Source organism: Oncorhynchus kisutch, unplaced genomic scaffold (genome assembly GCF_002021735.2).
Source record: "Oncorhynchus kisutch isolate 150728-3 unplaced genomic scaffold, Okis_V2 scaffold1678, whole genome shotgun sequence".
Lineage (NCBI taxonomy): Eukaryota > Metazoa > Chordata > Actinopteri > Salmoniformes > Salmonidae > Oncorhynchus > Oncorhynchus kisutch.
The window spans coordinates 13857-32260 of record NW_022263623.1 but is presented as its reverse complement, the minus strand read 5'-3'; the positions used below and the strand labels follow the sequence as shown (position 1 = coordinate 32260).

Below are 18404 nucleotides of genomic sequence, written 5' to 3'. Positions count from 1 at the left end.
CACCAAACCTAATCTGTCATTCATCTACAAATACATGCTCTTCTAAAGCCACAATGCAATGTTCACATGGTAGATTTCAGTTCTTACAATCTATGTCACTATTACTTCATTTGACTGCTCTTAAATCATATTCACTTAACCCTTTTGTTCACCTGCTGATTTTCTGCTGGTTTGTCTCTTGCAGATTTGGACATCATGTGAATGTATGTTTCTCAAGTATCAAAAGAGGGTAAGTTACATTGACCTACTTTATGAAAAACGGAATGCTACTTTTCTCTCTAGCCTAGTGCACTCTTTATCTGTAAGCTCTCCTACTGGTGTAGGTAGCTCCAAAAAAAAAGCTCCAGATGCCATTACCCCATGTAGCCTATAGAACTTTATCTCGACGACCACATTTTACACCAATGCACCCCGAGAATCGGTTGGTGGTCGGGAATCAAGTGGATGATTCTGGGACCAATTACAGGAGGGGGTCTGTCTGTTGGATGAGGGGTGTACTGAACTGTGCCTATAGCATGTCAAGAATCCCTCCAACGGGAAATAGGCTTTGGCAAATGGCCAGGGGCGCTGTCCTTTTCAGCACCACGGAGCTCCGCTATTACCTGTCTCATGAGTGAAGATGCAACAGCAGACAATTCCTGCTCTTTGGTCCGGCAATTACACACTTTAGCCGTGTCATTGCTGCATTTAACTGGCAGCCTGTATTTAGGGCCTTTACTTTGTCTTATCATTTCGATTCCTCAGCAAATCTTCTTTTAAAAATGAACTAAATCCCACATCAGAAGTCGACTTCAAATCACGTCAAGGACACACGACTCGACTCAACGGAAGTCAGTAGTATCAAATATTCTCCACTGTGAAGGTGTCATGTGCTGAGCCATTTAGTTCCTTATGAAGCCTATTTACGAAGCCAATACAGCAATCAACACGTACCTGCCCGCATTGCTGATTGCTATTTTGTAATTGGTCAACTACTAATAGGGCAATCATCCCGGCTGCTTGTGTCCTGTTTCGTAACAGCTCTTTTGCAAGCCCTTGATGATTACATCTATTGATTCCTGCCGTCCTGATACCTTTTCTCTTCATTCTCTTAAGGGATCTCGGATCTAGTCTAAAGGACTAACAATGGGTATGGCATTGGAATATTCAATCGCACACTGAATTCATCCCACTAAATACATTCCTTTCATTTCTCCATTTATTCCACCATATCGAAACAACTTACCTATGCACTCACACAAACAAGCACAAAAGGGCGACTTAATAATATCACGTCTAATTGGGTGGCCTACAACATTTCCTGTACCTTCAACCAAAACGTTGGTACCACTTTTTTTCGACCACCTTTCACTTGCGCTGGACAGAGATATATCATTTGACTTTCAATAGCTTAGTCAGTCGCATGAATTATGGGGTGCACACAGCTAACGTTGTAATGATCGGATCAAAACATGGATTTTTTGGGCCATCGAGGAATGTCACATGGCCCAGAAATGATTGAATGGCCATTTTCACAAAGGAAAAGACATACTCTAGCATGTTACATTCCAAGAGCAATTGGATTCGAAAAAACACAACGTACCCCACTTGGGGACCCGAGGACCGAGTTTGGGAAACACTGGCCTGAAGATCAAATACCAATAGGGAGCAACTATGACGTGCTCACACGCTGACAGTACCCGCGTTTAACCACTAGATGGCCTCCGTGCTCCACGGTAAAACTTTTCCCCTCTCATCAGCGGCACTGCAACATGGGACTTTCAAAGTCAGTTGTTCTTAGCTACATAGTGACCATTTTCGCCACTTTTTGCCCTATATCATTACTATCACTCATTACTGCTACTGTATTTTCCCCTCTTCTACTCTAGGCATACATCTAATCACATATAGAGAGCGTTATTGAAACGACTCAAGTCAGTTAAGAACAAACTCTTATTTACAATCACGGCCGGTGGTGATACAGCCTGGAATCGAACCACGGTCTGTAGGGACTCGAGAGCAGGGAAAACTGTGGGAAAGGGGCGTGTACAAATGGAACAATTGTGCCTTTTTGACTGAAATATGGAGGTGGCTCTTAAAAGAGCCTTTGGGGGATTTTGGAGATCAGGTCATCGTTTATGCGCGCTCTCCGCGAATACGACGGGCCAGCTGGATGTCCTTGGGCATGATGGTCACCCTCTTGGCGTGGATGGCGCACAGGTTGGTGTCCTCGAACAGGCCGACCAGGTAAGCCTCGCTTGCTTCCTGCAGGGCCATCACTGCGGAACTCTGGAAGCGCAGGTCGGTCTTAAAGTCCTGGGCAATTTCTCGCACCAGGCGCTGGAAAGGCAGTTTGCGGATCAGCAGCTCAGTGGACTTCTGGTAACGACGGATCTCTCTAAGAGCCACGGTGCCGGGCCTGTAACGGTGAGGCTTCTTCACGCCGCCGGTGGCCGGGGCGCTCTTGCGCGCAGCCTTGGTGGCGAGCTGCTTCCTGGGTGCTTTGCCACCGGTGGATTTGCGAGCGGTTTGCTTGGTTCTGGCCATGGCGCTAGCTAGCTTCCTTCTTTCACAGTCGGAGTATAGCCTCCAAATGCCTATGTGAAGTTTATAAAGCCGGCAGCGGCGTCTGCTGATTGGTCACCATCTCCGCACCGCCCTGATTGGCCCGTTGCGGAGGCCTCCTCCGCCGCCCATTGGACGGGAGGCTCGGCCTCTCCGTGCCGCCCCAAAATGCAACCCCCTCCCTCGCCGAGGCCCGCTTGGGTCTTTTGTTAGGGCCGCGAGCAACGTTACTCTTTACGCGCAATAATGCTCTCTCATTCTAGCCTAGTACTTGTTATTCTTCATTTTAGGCCTCATGTGGGCACTTGATACTGTGCCGTGTTTATGTGTGTATCTAACAAACGCGCCAAATAGTTGGCCAGGCATACAAAGGACACTTTGCGCTTTTGCTGAGCTAGGTGGTTGGCTCTTAAAAGAGCCTTTGGGGGTTGAGTAGTCAAGTTGCAGCCGCACCAGCGATTTTACTTGGCTTTGACGGCCTTCTCAGTCTTCTTGGGGAGCAGCACTGCCTGGATGTTGGGCAGAACACCACCCTGAGCGATGGTCACGCCGCCAAGCAGTTTGTTCAGCTCCTCGTCGTTACGGACTGCCAGCTGCAGGTGACGGGGGATGATACGAGTCTTCTTGTTGTCACGGGCAGCGTTTCCGGCCAACTCCAGGATCTCAGCAGTCAGGTACTCGAGCACTGCGGCCAGGTAGACTGGTGCGCCAGCGCCCACACGCTCGGCGTAGTTGCCTTTGCGCAGCAGCCTGTGCACACGGCCCACGGGGAACTGGAGCCCGGCACGGGATGAACGTGTCTTTGCCTTCGCCCTGGCCTTGCCTCCGGTTTTGCCTCTTCCGCTCATATTGGTAGCTTCAGTATGTCACAGAAAGTCTCAATGAGGCGCTGGCCACCTCGAGAGCCTTACTTATACCTCGCCACAAGAGGCATCGATTGGCCACTGGACCGGTGTGCCCTTATCCAATTGGAGTGAGGGAGAGACAGACAGTCAGCCCTAAGCCCGCCCGCCCGCAGGCAGCAGAGTGACAAGGGCTAGGCTACTCTGTTTCCCTCCGACTTTTGTTACTTTTTCTCATTGGCGGGAGCGCCAAAGTGACAACTCAAATCACTGAAACATGTATCAATCAATTCGAGAGTGGCTCATAATACAAATGGCTGCTGTCCAACACACTATAGTATGTATTCCTCTTATTATCAGGATCAATGTGACATGCGAATTCTAACACATATCACACCAATGTTGACTGGTGAGGGTGCTGCACTCTTGAGTGACAAATGTAAAGCCATTTAGCCACTCGAACATGTGGTGCGTAAAGTCATTCATTTCATATCTTTTGCACCACAGGTAGGTAGGTAGGTAGGTAGGACGTACATGGAATGACATGCGCTTTTATGGAAAGAGGTGGGTGGCTCTTAAAAGAGCCTTTTGTGGTAACAACATGTGTCGAGTAGAAAGAACACTGTTTGGAATAGGTTTACTTCTTCTTGGGGGCTGCCTTCTTGGCCTTGGCTGCCTTGGGCTTGGCGGCTTTGGGCTTCACTGCCTTGGTAGCCTTCTTGGGGCTCTTGGCCGCTTTCTTGGCCGCTGCGGCGGGCTTCTTCACCTTCTTTGGGCTCTTGGCGGCCTTTTTGGGTGTAGCGGGCTTCTTGGCCTTCTTGGGGGACTTCTTTGCGGCCACGGCCTTCTTGGCTGCTACCTTCTTGGGCTTCTTGGCGGCGGCGGGCTTCTTGGCGGCCACCTTCTTAGCTTTGGGGGCTGCGGCTTTCTTGGCGGGCTTCTTTGCCTCGACGGCCTTCTTGTTGAGCTTGAAGGAGCCGGAGGCACCGGTGCCCTTGGTCTGGACCAGGGTGCCCTTGGTGACGAGGCTCTTGACGGCGATCTTGACACGGGAGTTGTTCTTCTCCACGTCGTAGCCGCCTGCCGCCAGAGACTTCTTGAGCGCGGCCAGGGACACGCCGCTCCTCTCCTTGGAGGCGGACACCGCCTTGACGATGAGCTCGCCTACGCTGGGTCCCGCTTTCTTGGGCTTGGCTGCTGCCTTCTTCTTGGGTGCCTTGGCCGGCGCGGCGGCGGCGGGTGCTGGTGCGACTTCTGCCATGTCTGTCGTTCGGTCCGGTAAACACACACACTTACAACACTACGGTAGTCTGTGAGGAGGAGTACTTTGCTGTAGACGCTGCTCTGCGCTATTGAAGCTCTACACCGTGCAGGGGGCTGGCCTTAAACGCGACATGAGAACCATGTAGACTCAAGCCACCCAGCTCGGCTTCTCCGGGCTGGCCAAATGCTCTTTCACTTGTGTTTTCTGGTCGCCAATATCGGGCCAAAAGTCACCGACGGAGCCGTGTTTTTGGCCCAAAAGCGAACGGCCCAGCGAGCAGACTTGTGTCCGTTCAGAATAAAGTCATGTGGGCTGCAGAAGCCCCGTGCATTTTGCTGCGACTCGCTCAAAACCTCACCGTTCGACTGTCGGGTGGAGCGGTGCGCACTGCTTTTCCTGTGCTATTTGTCTCCTAAATGGCCTAAAAGTGCATCCGATTGCGAGCACCATTGATTGTGGAGTGAGCCGAGATGTCTGGCAAGGGAATCAAATGGTTTGGCGTCCCCTGATGTGCTCCTTGGTGTTTTAAAGGAGAGCTCTTTTGGGGACCTTAAAACACATGCACTTGTGAGGCCTGGCTGAGACTAGTTTCACCTTGTATTCGTCATGTGTCCAGGAGGCACAGGAAATAATACACTGTGTGTGATGTTTTATTAGTCCTTTAGTTGGATTTGGAGCCTGCTCTTTGTGCACAGTGTGTGTTTTTTTCTTCTGCTAGGTGGTCTCTCTCTCTGTGTGTCTCTTTCAAAAGCAGATGAGGTGAGGGCCAAAGTAGTTGAGCTCACTCAGCTCGTCTGTCTGTGAACAGGCCGAGATAGGCTTTTGTGCCCTTCTCTCTCGCAGTCCTTCCTCGCTTGACTCCGCAGCGTGACTCGTGCCGGTCTTTGTGTCTGTGGGTCTTGGTGTCTGGCTGTGCGGCCGGCGCTATGGAGGCTGGCGCCCCATGTGCTTGTTCGCCCTGATATAGGCCGAGAGAGAGAGAGAGAGATTTGGAGGCTCTTCTTCTCCTCCTCCTCCCCCCCCCCCTCTTGTACAGGTGGAACGGCTAGTTTCAATCGGTGACGTCACTTGCTCGGAGACTGTTCTTCATGTGTGCAGAGGGTCCCTGCTACGGCCTAAAGTGATACAGGCTCCAGTCATTGGACTCCCCCTCACTGTGTTCTACTGGCATGCACACATTCCTACCCTGTTCATGTCAGCATCCTTTATCCCCCCCCCTCCCCACAATTGGACACATGTCCTCCACACAACACACACATGGATTTGCTTTTTTCACTGACAGGGTGGGTGGCTCTTAAAAGAGCCTTTGGGTTACTACAGCACTCCAAATGCGCTGTTTATTTGGAGCTGGTGTACTTGGTCACGGCCTTGGTGCCCTCGGACACTGCGTGCTTGGCCAGCTCTCCGGGGAGCAGCAGGCGCACTGCGGTCTGGATCTCCCTGGAGGTGATGGTGGAACGCTTGTTGTAGTGGGCCAGGCGAGACGACTCTCCGGCGATACGCTCGAAGATGTCGTTCACGAACGAGTTCATGATTCCCATGGCCTTGGAGGAGATGCCGGTATCGGGGTGGACCTGCTTCAGGACTTTGTACACGTAAATGGCGTAGCTCTCCTTCCTCGACTTTCGGCGTTTCTTGCCGCCTTTCCCTGCGGTCTTGGTGACGGCTTTCTTGGAGCCCTTCTTGGGCGCGGACTTTGCTGGCTCGGGCATGATGCTGATGTCTCGTTGCTTCTCACAAACGAATGAGGGGGTGGAGAGCCCTTTCCGTCTTATGAAGACGAAGCTAAGCTAATTCGCCGGCCGTGGACACACCCCTGCTTTCTCATAGGCGCCCCTGCCATTTGCCCAGTGGAGCTGAGCGCGCATAAGAGCCTTCCACTCAGAGGCTTGCTTCCCTAACAAAGACCTGTCCCCCCCCCCCCCCTTATTCCATAGCCTATGCTCTGTCACTGGTGGGGAATGGTGTGTTTCAAAAAAAGATCCATGCAATGGCCAGACATAAGGCACCCCTTTTTGGACTTGGTGGGGATTTCCCAGGCGTGGTGCCTTTATTTCAGGTGTCTCGTAATACGACTGTACGCAAAGCCTGCACTGAACATAGCCTCCTGTCATGAACACTCCCTCCCCGTCCACTCAGAGTGGCTCGTGGTTTAATACGACTGTACTGAACATAGCCTCCTGTCATTTAACACTCCCTCCCTGTCCACTCAAGAGTGGCTCATGGTTTCCTACAATGGATTTGGCCCTTTTGAAGCGGATGTGGGTGGCTCTTAAAAGAGCCTTTGGGTTCAAGTCGGGATGTTGACGTTCCGAAAAGAGTGCGTTTAACCGCCGAAACCGTACAGGGTGCGTCCCTGGCGTTTCAGAGCGTAGACCACGTCCATGGCCGTAACGGTCTTCCTCTTGGCGTGCTCGGTGTAGGTGACGGCGTCACGGATCACGTTCTCAAGGAACACCTTCAGGACACCGCGGGTCTCCTCGTAGATCAGGCCGGAGATACGCTTCACGCCGCCACGGCGAGCCAGACGGCGAATGGCGGGCTTGGTGATTCCCTGGATGTTATCGCGGAGAACCTTACGGTGACGCTTGGCGCCTCCTTTTCCGAGTCCCTTGCCGCCTTTACCTCTTCCAGACATCGTGTGTTCGCTAGCTGAGTTCAAGTGAATGAATGACGCAATTTTTGGGACTTGGTGCTCTTATTATCTGCGTTTGGTGGACCTGATTGAAGCCAGTGGCACAGAAAGCGCGCGCTTTTGCCTGGCCTCTGCTGCAAAGGGGAGGGCGTTCGTTCTAGGGAACTATGGAGGAAGAAGAAATGAAAGCTACTTACATGCGCGGGAAACACACTCAAATACTGAGCTATGTTGAACACAAGGCCCAACTGTGACAACTGGGGGATCCACTACTAATCTGTGTCCCACTCTTCACATTGATTGGTGTTGTTCTTGTTGTTGTTGTTGTTGTTGTTGTTGTTGTTGTTGCACCTGATTCAACTCTTTCAATCAGCTGTGCCTCTCCAGCGCTACAACAAAAATGGCTACTCTACCCCTGCCTGGAGTTGGGAAACACTGAACTAGTAGGATTCAACCCACTGCAGTTGCCAGTCACACCTAATAGAGATAGGCGTTAAAACCTCAAATAGTGTCACAAGTACAAAGGAGAAACGAAGTGGAACATATACGGGAAACAAATACACAAGGAACGCCACAAATCCTAAGGCGTCCGTAATGTCACCTCAGCAGTCATGTAGCTCTTTAAGGCCATGTAATAACATCATTCTTCTTTTTCTTCCCAAGACAGGATCCAGGTGGCCATGGGAAGGGTGGTGACACCTCTGCAAGCTGAAACGCTGTAAAACATTCCTCAGACACCCACCCAACACACACACACAATTTTTTATTTTTTTATTTTTTATTTTACCTTTATTTAACCAGGTAGGCAAGTTGAGAACAAGTTCTCATTTACAATTGCGACCTGGCCAAGATAAAGCAAAGCAGTTCGACAGATAAAACGACACAGAGTTACACATGGAGTAAAAACAAACATACAGTCAATAATGCAGTATAAACAAGTCTATATACAATGTGAGCAAATGAGGTGAGAAGGGAGGTAAAGGCAAAAAAGGCCATGATGGCAAAGTAAATACAATATAGCAAGTAAAATACTGGAATGGTAGTTTTGCAATGGAAGAATGTGCAAAGTAGAAATAAAAAATAATGGGGTGCAAAGGAGCAAAATAAATAAATAAATTAAAATTAAATACAGTTGGGAAAGAGGTAGTTGTTTGGGCTAAATTATAGGTGGGCTATGTACAGGTGCAGTAATCTGTGAGCTGCTCTGACAGTTGGTGCTTAAAGCTAGTGAGGGAGATAAGTGTTTCCAGTTTCAGAGATTTTTGTAGTTCGTTCCAGTCATTGGCAGCAGAGAACTGGAAGGAGAGGCGGCCAAAGAAAGAATTGGTTTTGGGGGTGACTAGAGAGATATACCTGCTGGAGCGTGTGCTACAGGTGGGAGATGCTATGGTGACCAGCGAGCTGAGATAAGGGGGGACTTTACCTAGCAGGGTCTTGTAGATGACATGGAGCCAGTGGGTTTGGCGACGAGTATGAAGCGAGGGCCAGCCAACGAGAGCGTACAGGTCGCAATGGTGGGTAGTATATGGGGCTTTGGTGATAAAACGGATTGCACTGTGATAGACTGCATCCAATTTGCTGAGTAGGGTATTGGAGGCTATTTTGTAAATGACATCGCCAAAGTCGAGGATTGGTAGGATGGTCAGTTTTACAAGGGTATGTTTGGCAGCATGAGTGAAGGATGCTTTGTTGCGAAATAGGAAGCCAATTCTAGATTTAACTTTGGATTGGAGATGTTTGATATGGGTCTGGAAGGAGAGTTTACAGTCTAACCAGACACCTAAGTATTTGTAGTTGTCCACGTATTCTAAGTCAGAGCCGTCCAGAGTAGTGATGTTGGACAGGCGGGTAGGTGCAGGTAGCGATCGGTTGAAGAGCATGCATTTAGTTTTACTTGTATTTAAGAGCAATTGGAGGCCACGGAAGGAGAGTTGTATGGCATTGAAGCTTGCCTGGAGGGTTGTTAACACAGTGTCCAAAGAAGGGCCGGAAGTATACAGAATGGTGTCGTCTGCGTAGAGGTGGATCAGGGACTCACCAGCAGCAAGAGCGACCTCATTGATGTATACAGAGAAGAGAGTCGGTCCAAGAATTGAACCCTGTGGCACCCCCATAGAGACTGCCAGAGGTCCGGACAGCAGACCCTCCGATTTGACACACTGAACTCTATCAGAGAAGTAGTTGGTGAACCAGGCGAGGCAATCATTTGAGAAACCAAGGCTGTCGAGTCTGCCGATGAGGATATGGTGATTGACAGAGTCGAAAGCCTTGGCCAGATCAATGAATACGGCTGCACAGTAATGTTTCTTATCGATGGCGGTTAAGATATCGTTTAGGACCTTGAGCGTGGCTGAGGTGCACCCATGACCAGCTCTGAAACCGGATTGCATAGCAGAGAAGGTATGGTGAGATTCGAAATGGTCGGTAATCTGTTTGTTGACTTGGCTTTCGAAGACCTTAGAAAGGCACGGTAGGATAGATATAGGTCTGTAGCAGTTTGGGTCAAGAGTGTCCCCCCCTTTGAAGAGGGGGATGACCGCAGCTGCTTTCCAATCTTTGGGAATCTCAGACGACACGAAAGAGAGGTTGAACAGGCTAGTAATAGGGGTGGCAACAATTTCGGCAGATAATTTTAGAAAGAAAGGGTCCAGATTGTCTAGCCCGGCTGATTTGTAGGGGTCCAGATTTTGCAGCTCTTTCAGAACATCAGCTGAATGGATTTGGGAGAAGGAGAAATGGGGAAGGCTTGGGCGAGTTGCTGTTGGGGGTGCAGTGCTGTTGTCCGGGGTAGGAGTAGCCAGGTGGAAAGCATGGCCAGCCGTAGAAAAATGCTTATTGAAATTCTCAATTATGGTGGATTTATCAGTGGTGACAGTGTTTCCTATCTTCAGTGCAGTGGGCAGCTGGGAGGAGGTGTTCTTATTCTCCATGGACTTTACAGTGTCCCAGAACTTTTTTGAGTTAGTGTTGCAGGAAGCAAATTTCTGCTTGAAAAAGCTAGCCTTGGCTTTTCTAACTGCCTGTGTATAATGATTTCTAGCTTCCCTGAACAGCTGCATATCACGGGGGCTGTTCGATGCTAATGCAGAACGCCATAGGATGTTTTTGTGTTGGTTAAGGGCAGTCAGGTCTGGGGAGAACCAAGGGCTATATCTGTTCCTGGTTCTAAATTTCTTAAATGGGGCATGTTTATTTAAGATGGTTAGGAAGGCATTTTTTAAAAATATCCAGGCATCCTCTACTGACGGGATGAGATCAATATCCTTCCAGGATACCCCGGCCAGGTCGATTAGAAAGGCCTGCTCGCAGAAGTGTTTCAGGGAGCGTTTTACAATGATGAGTGGAGGTCGTTTGACCGCTGACCCATTACGGATGCAGGCAATGAGGCAGTGATCGCTGAGATCTTGGTTGAAGACAGCAGAGGTGTATTTAGAGGGGAAGTTGGTTAGGATGATATCTATGAGGGTGCCCGTGTTTAAGGTTTTGGGGAGGTACCTGGTAGGTTCATTGATTATTTGTGTGAGATTGAGGGCATCAAGTTTAGATTGTAGGATGGCTGGGGTGTTAAGCATGTTCCAGTTTAGGTCGCCTAGCAGCACGAACTCTGAAGATAGATGGGGGGCAATCAGTTCACATATGGTGTCCAGAGCACAGCTGGGGGCAGAGGGTGGTCTATAGCAGGCGGCAACGGTGAGAGACTTGTTTTTAGAGAGGTGGATTTTTAAAAGTAGAAGTTCAAATTGTTTGGGTACAGACCTGGATAGTAGGACAGAACTCTGCAGGCTATCTTTGCAGTAGATTGCAACACCGCCCCCTTTGGCAGTTCTATCTTGTCTGAAAATGTTGTAGTTTGGAATTAAAATGTCTGAGTTTTTGGTGGTCTTCCTAAGCCAGGATTCAGACACAGCTAGAACATCCGGGTTGGCAGAGTGTGCTAAAGCAGTGAATAGAACAAACTTAGGGAGGAGGCTTCTAATGTTAACATGCATGAAACCAAGGCTATTACGGTTACAGAAGTCGTCAAAAGAGAGCGCCTGGGGAATAGGAGTGGAGCTAGGCACTGCAGGGCCTGGATTCACCTCTACATCGCCAGAGGAACATAGGAGGAGTAGAATAAGGGTACGGCTAAAAGCTATGAGAATTGGTCGTCTAGAACGTCTGGAACATAGAGTAAAAGGAGGTTTCTGGGGGCGATAAAATAGCATCAAGGTATAATGTACAGACAAATGTATGGTAGGATGTGAATACAGTGGAGGTAAACCTAGGTATTGAGTGATGAAGAGAGAGATATTGTCTCTAGAAACATCGTTGAAACCAGGAGATGTCATTGCATGTGTGGGTGGTGGAACTAATAGGTTGGATAAGGTATAGTGAGCAGGACTAGAGGCTCTACAGTGAAATAAGCCAATAAACACTAACCAGAACAGAAATGGACAAGACATATTGACATTAAGGAGAGGCATGCTTAGTCGAGTGATCAAAAGGGTCCGGTGAGTGGAGAGGTTGGTTGGTGATTTAGACAGCTAGCCAGGGCATCGGTAGCAAGCTAGCATAGGATGGAGGTCTGTTGTTAGCCACCTCCTGCGCTCCGTCAGTAGATTAGTGGGGTTCCGTGTGGTAGAGGGGATCAATCCAAATCACACAACAACAACAAAAATAAAAACAATAGATATAGTTATAGAGGCCCAAGAAGAAAACATAATAATAATAATAAAAAATAAAAAAAATAAAAAAATGTCCGATTGTCTATTCAGATAGCAGCCGGTAAGACAGCTAACGGTTAGCAGGCCGCAGATGGGCGTTCAGGTAACGTCGCGACGGAGGAGCCAGCCGAATAACTCCTTCGGGTAGATAACGTCGGCAGTCCAGTTGTGAAGGCCCGGTGGGGCTCCGCGAAGGCAGCAAAACGGGTCCGGATAGGCGACTGCAGCCCAGGTGCGATTGATGGAACTCAGGAGTGATTGACGGAGCTTGCTAGCTCCGGAACAATTGATGTTTGCTCCGGAATCGACGAAGGCCGATAGTCACACGGATAGCAGCTAGCTAGCTGTGAGATCCGGGCATGAATGTCCAGAGAGCAGTCGAAATCCAGGGACATGGAGAGAAAAATTGGTCCGGTATGCTCCGCTCCGAGCCGCGCTGCGCCGTACAGAACTGGCGATAGACTTTCGAGCCAAAGGATAGCCGATGACCACAAACCGTGGTTAGCTGAACACCAACGACTTGCCAGTAAAGGAGCCAACTAGCTTCTGAACTAGCTTCTGGATTAGCTTCTGGCTAGTTTCAGGCCAGCCTCCTGGAGTTTCTGGCTAGCTTCTTGGAGGATTACAGATCTGAGGTAAATAATACTTTTTTATAAATATACATTGGTGAGGCGGGTTGCAGGAGAGTGTTTAGAAGATGAGTTGATGGAAAATAAAAATAAAATGTATGTGAAAAAGTTGTAAATATATATATATACAGGACACGACAAGACGAGGACAAAAGACGTCTGAACTGCTATGCCACCTTGGAGAAGATGTATGATGTCTATGGAGGAAGAAGAAATGAAAGCTACTTACATGCGCGGGAAACACACTCAAATACTGAGCTATGTTGAACACAAGGCCCAACTGTGACAACTGGGGGATCCACTACTAATCTGTGTCCCACTCTTCACATTGATTGGTGTTGTTCTTGTTGTTGTTGTTGTTGTTGTTGTTGCACCTGATTCAACTCTTTCAATCAGCTGTGCCTCTCCAGCGCTACAACAAAAATGGCTACTCTACCCCTGCCTGGAGTTGGGAAACACTGAACTAGTAGGATTCAACCCACTGCAGTTGCCAGTCACACCTAATAGAGATAGGCGTTAAAACCTCAAATAGTGTCACAAGTACAAAGGAGAAACGAAGTGGAACATATACGGGAAACAAATACACAAGGAACGCCACAAATCCTAAGGGGTCCGTAATGTCACCTCAGCAGTCATGTAGCTCTTTAAGGCCATGTAATAACATCATTCTTCTTTTTCTTCCCAAGACAGGATCCAGGTGGCCATGGGAAGGGTGGTGACACCTCTGCAAGCTGAAACGCTGTAAAACATTCCTCAGACACCCACCCAACACACACACACAATAAAGGGATCGTTTTCCTATGCGTACAGAGGTGATAGGGATGTGAAAATATTGTATGGTACTTTTTTCAAAAACCAATAACATAGCCTTATATTATGGAAATAGTGGTATGAGGTGGATCCTTTATAGGCCAGATAGCCTCAGATGTTGCATCGAATGATCTCAACAGGTCATTTCAAAGGGGACAAATGAGGCCCAAGGACACATACTGGCGATTTATCAATCGGTGCAGTTGATTCACATCTCAGATGTGACAAGGTTTCATCTTACAACTTATTGTTGCCATAATTGTCTCTTACCTGTACTTAGTGGCTGCCGAGAACGACTGACAAGCGTTCAACTAGCTGGGATGCAGCTAGTGTCATCAAAGCACAAAGCATAGCAAGTTAGAAGAAATAGGTTAAGGTTACGAAAAGGCTTAGGCTTACCCCAAATGTCACCTCCGTTCGTAGCTGTACTCCGTCCGTGTAGGCGCACAACAAGTCATCACACAGAGAGCACACTTGAAGCACAACTGCGCTGCCTGGAAGGCCGCAACGGACTGAATTGGAATCCCTCAAACAGCACACTAACTACATTCCGCTTTATGATGTCACAGTCAGCCCCTCGGAACACTGGTCCTCAACAATCTCAAACACCTTGGATACCAAAGCCAAACATTCTCGAATCACTCACATTCACAAATCAACCAGGGAGAAGAAGGCTGCCATGAATTGAATGCTGAAAAGCTAACCTCCTTCACAGAGCAACATCATAGGACTGGGAGTTTGTGTTCAACAGCAGGTTAGACTCTGCCACTTGTTCCCTTCAACTGCTTGCGTTCACCTATTATCAAGGGCTTAGTTCCTCTATAGGCTACAGTGCAGATACTTCACATGCAGAGTACAACAACAAATAACAGAGGGCCTGTTACCACACCCTATAGGCTAGGAGTTGAACTTGGACCACAATGACATTGGTAGTAATTAGCCTGCAGCATAAATGACAGTGGAAATGGAAGTGCGACACATAGAGGAAAAGTCCTAATCCTAATCAAATAGACACATTTTTATTTTTATTTTTTTATTTCACCTTTATTTAACCAGGTAGGCAAGTTGAGAACAACTTCTCATTTACAATTGCGACCTAGCCAAGATAAAGCAAAGCAGTTTGACACATACAACGACACAGACTTACACATGGAGTAAAACAAACATACAGTCAATAATACAGTATAAACAAGTCTATATACCATGTGAGCAAATGAGGTGAGATAAGGGAGGTAAAGGTCAAAAAAAGGCCATGGTGGCAAAGTAAATACAATATAGCAAGTCAAACACTGGAATGGTAGATTTGCAAATGGAAGAAATGTCCAAAGTAGCAATAAAAATAATGTGGTGCAAAGGAGCTAAATTAATTAATTCATTAAATACAGTAGGGAAAGAGGTAGTTGTTTGGCCTAAATTATAGGTGGGCTATGTACAGGTGCAGTAATCTGTCAGCTGCTCTGACAGTTGGTGCTTAAAGCTAGTATCTTTTGCACCACAGGTAGGTAGGTAGGTAGGTAGGTAGGACGTACATGGAATGACATGCGCTTTTATGGAAAGAGGTGGGTGGCTCTTAAAAGAGCCTTTTGTGGTAACAACATGTGTCGAGTAGAAAGAACACTGCTTGGAATAGGTTTACTTCTTCTTGGGGGCTGCCTTCTTGGCCTTGGCTGCCTTGGGCTTGGCGCCTTTGGGCTTCACTGCCTTGGTAGCCTTCTTGGGGCTCTTGGCCGCTTTCTTGGCCGCTGCGGCGGGCTTCTTCACCTTCTTTGGGCTCTTGGCGGCCTTTTTGGGTGTAGCGGGCTTCTTGGCCTTCTTGGGGGACTTCTTTGCGGCCACGGCCTTCTTGGCTGCTACCTTCTTGGGCTTCTTGGCGGCGGCGGGCTTCTTGGCGGCCACCTTCTTAGCTTTGGGGGCTGCGGATTTCTTGGCGGGCTTCTTTGCCTCGACGGCCTTCTTGTTGAGCTTGAAGGAGCCGGAGGCACCGGTGCCCTTGGTCTGGACCAGGGTGCCCTTGGTGACGAGGCTCTTGACGGCGATCTTGACACGGGAGTTGTTCTTCTCCACGTCGTAGCCGCCTGCCGCCAGAGACTTCTTGAGCGCGGCCAGGGACACGCCGCTCCTCTCCTTGGAGGCGGACAACGCCTTGACGATGAGCTCGCCTACGCTGGGTCCCGCTTTCTTGGGCTTGGCTGCTGCCTTCTTCTTGGGTGCCTTGGCCGGCGCGGCGGCGGCGGGTGCTGGTGCGACTTCTGCCATGTCTGTCGTTCGGTCCGGTAAACACACACACTTACAACACTACGGTAGTCTGTGAGGAGGAGTACTTTGCTGTAGACGCTGCTCTGCGCTATTGAAGCTCTACACGGTGCAGGGGGCTGGCCTTAAACGCGACATGAGAACCATGTAGACTCAAGCCACCCAGCTCGGCTTCTCCGGGCTGGCCAAATGCTCTTTCACTTGTGTTTTCTGGTCGCCAATATCGGGCCAAAAGTCACCGACGGAGCCGTGTTTTTGGCCCAAAAGCGAACGGCCCAGCGAGCAGACTTGTGTCCGTTCAGAATAAAGTCATGTGGGCTGCAGAAGCCCCGTGTATTTTGCTGCGACTCGCTCAAAACCTCACCGTTCGACTGTCGGGTGGAGCGGTGCGCACTGCTTTTCCTGTGCTATTTGTCTCCTAAATGGCCTAAAAGTGCATCCGATTGCGAGCACCATTGATTGTGGAGTGAGCCGAGATGTCTGGCAAGGGAATCAAATGGTTTGGCGTCCCCTGATGTGCTCCTTGGTGTTTTAAAGGAGAGCTCTTTTGGGGACCTTAAAACACATGCACTTGTGAGGCCTGGCTGAGACTAGTTTCACCTTGTATTCGTCATGTGTCCAGGAGGCACAGGAAATAATACACTGTGTGTGATGTTTTATTAGTCCTTTAGTTGGATTTGGAGTCTGCTCTTTGTGCACAGTGTGTGTTTTTTTCTTCTGCTAGGTGGTCTCTCTCTCTGTGTGTCTCTTTCAAAAGCAGATGAGGTGAGGGCCAAAGTAGTTGAGCTCACTAAGCTCGTCTGTCTGTGAACAGGCCGAGATAGGCTTTTGTGCCCTTCTCTCTCGCAGTCCTTCCTCGCTTGACTCCGCAGCGTGACTCGTGCCGGTCTTTGTGTCTGTGGGTCTTGGTGTCTGGCTGTGCGGCCGGCGCTATGGAGGCTGGCGCCCCATGTGCTTGTTCGCCCTGATATAGGCCGAGAGAGAGAGAGAGAGCGATTTGGAGGCTCTTCTTCTCCTCCTCCTCCCCCCCCCTCTTGTACAGGTGGAACGGCTAGTTTCAATCGGTGACGTCACTTGCTCGGAGACTGTTCTTCATGTGTGCAGAGGGTCCCTGCTACGGCCTAAAGTGATTACAGGCTCCAGTCATTGGACTCCCCCTCACTGTGTTCTACTGGCATGCACACATTCCTACCCTGTTCATGTCAGCATCCTTTATCCCCCCCCCTCCCCACAATTGGACACATGTCCTCCACACACACACACATGGATTTGCTTTTTTCACTGACAGGGTGGGTGGCTCTTAAAAGAGCCTTTGGGTTACTACAGCACTCCAAATGCGCTGTTTATTTGGAGCTGGTGTACTTGGTCACGGCCTTGGTGCCCTCGGACACTGCGTGCTTGGCCAGCTCTCCGGGGAGCAGCAGGCGCACTGCGGTCTGGATCTCCCTGGAGGTGATGGTGGAACGCTTGTTGTAGTGGGCCAGGCGAGACGACTCTCCGGCGATACGCTCGAAGATGTCGTTCACGAACGAGTTCATGATTCCCATGGCCTTGGAGGAGATGCCGGTATCGGGGTGGACCTGCTTCAGGACTTTGTACACGTAAATGGCGTAGCTCTCCTTCCTCGACTTTCGGCGTTTCTTGCCGCCTTTCCCTGCGGTCTTGGTGACGGCTTTCTTGGAGCCCTTCTTAGGTGCGGACTTTGCTGGCTCGGGCATGATGCTGATGTCTCGTTGCTTCTCACAAACGAATGAGGGGGTGGAGAGCCCTTTCCGTCTTATGAAGACGAAGCTAAGCTAATTCGCCGGCCGTGGACACACCCCTGCTTTCTCATAGGCGCCCCTGCCATTTGCCCAGTGGAGCTGAGCGCGCATAAGAGCCTTCCACTCAGAGGCTTGCTTCCCTAACAAAGACCTGTCCCCCCCCCCCCCCCCCTTATTCCATAGCCTATGCTCTGTCACTGGTGGGGAATGGTGTGTTTCAAAAAAAGATCCATGCAATGGCCAGACATAAGGCACCCCTTTTTGGACTTGGTGGGGATTTCCCAGGCGTGGTGCCTTTATTTCAGGTGTCTCGTAATACGACTGTACGCAAAGCCTGCACTGAACATAGCCTCCTGTCATGAACACTCCCTCCCCGTCCACTCAGAGTGGCTCGCGGTTTAATACGACTGTACTGAACATAGCCTTCTGTCATTTAACACTCCCTCCCTGTCCACTCAAGAGTGGCTCATGGTTTCCTACAATGGATTTGGCCCTTTTGAAGCGGATGTGGGTGGCTCTTAAAAGAGCCTTTGGGTTCAAGTCGGGATGTTGACGTTCCGAAAAGAGTGCGTTTAACCGCCGAAACCGTACAGGGTGCGTCCCTGGCGTTTCAGAGCGTAGACCACGTCCATGGCCGTAACGGTCTTCCTCTTGGCGTGCTCGGTGTAGGTGACGGCGTCACGGATCACGTTCTCAAGGAACACCTTCAGGACACCGCGGGTCTCCTCGTAGATCAGGCCGGAGATACGCTTCACGCCGCCACGGCGAGCCAGACGGCGAATGGCGGGCTTGGTGATTCCCTGGATGTTATCGCGGAGAACCTTACGGTGACGCTTGGCGCCTCCTTTTCCGAGTCCCTTGCCGCCTTTACCTCTTCCAGACATCGTGTGTTCGCTAGCTGAGTTCAAGTGAATGAATGACGCAATTTTTGGGGCTTGGTGCTCTTATTATCTGCGTTTGG

General features: G+C 49.6%; 2 protein-coding genes across 2 annotated transcripts; both read right to left on the bottom strand.

Annotated features, from left to right (window-relative positions):
* Positions 1-5987: 5987 nt before the first annotated feature.
* Positions 5988-6362, bottom strand: LOC116367475 (histone H2B). Its single transcript, XM_031818877.1, has one exon. It carries the CDS (start codon positions 6360-6362, stop codon positions 5988-5990), a length of 375 nt encoding a protein of 124 aa, XP_031674737.1.
* Positions 6363-17023: 10661 nt separating this feature from the next.
* LOC116367476 (histone H2B) lies at positions 17024-17398 on the bottom strand. Its single transcript, XM_031818878.1, has one exon. It carries the CDS (start codon positions 17396-17398, stop codon positions 17024-17026), a length of 375 nt encoding a protein of 124 aa, XP_031674738.1.
* Between the last annotated feature and the right edge of the window lie 1006 nt (positions 17399-18404).

Bases quoted from the DNA above. Each gene is read 5' to 3' on its own strand.
- LOC116367475 (XM_031818877.1), bottom strand. From the start codon at position 6,362: ATGCCCGAGCCAGCAAAGTCCGCGCCCAAGAAGGGCTCCAAGAAAGCC.
- LOC116367476 (XM_031818878.1), bottom strand. From the start codon at position 17,398: ATGCCCGAGCCAGCAAAGTCCGCACCTAAGAAGGGCTCCAAGAAAGCC.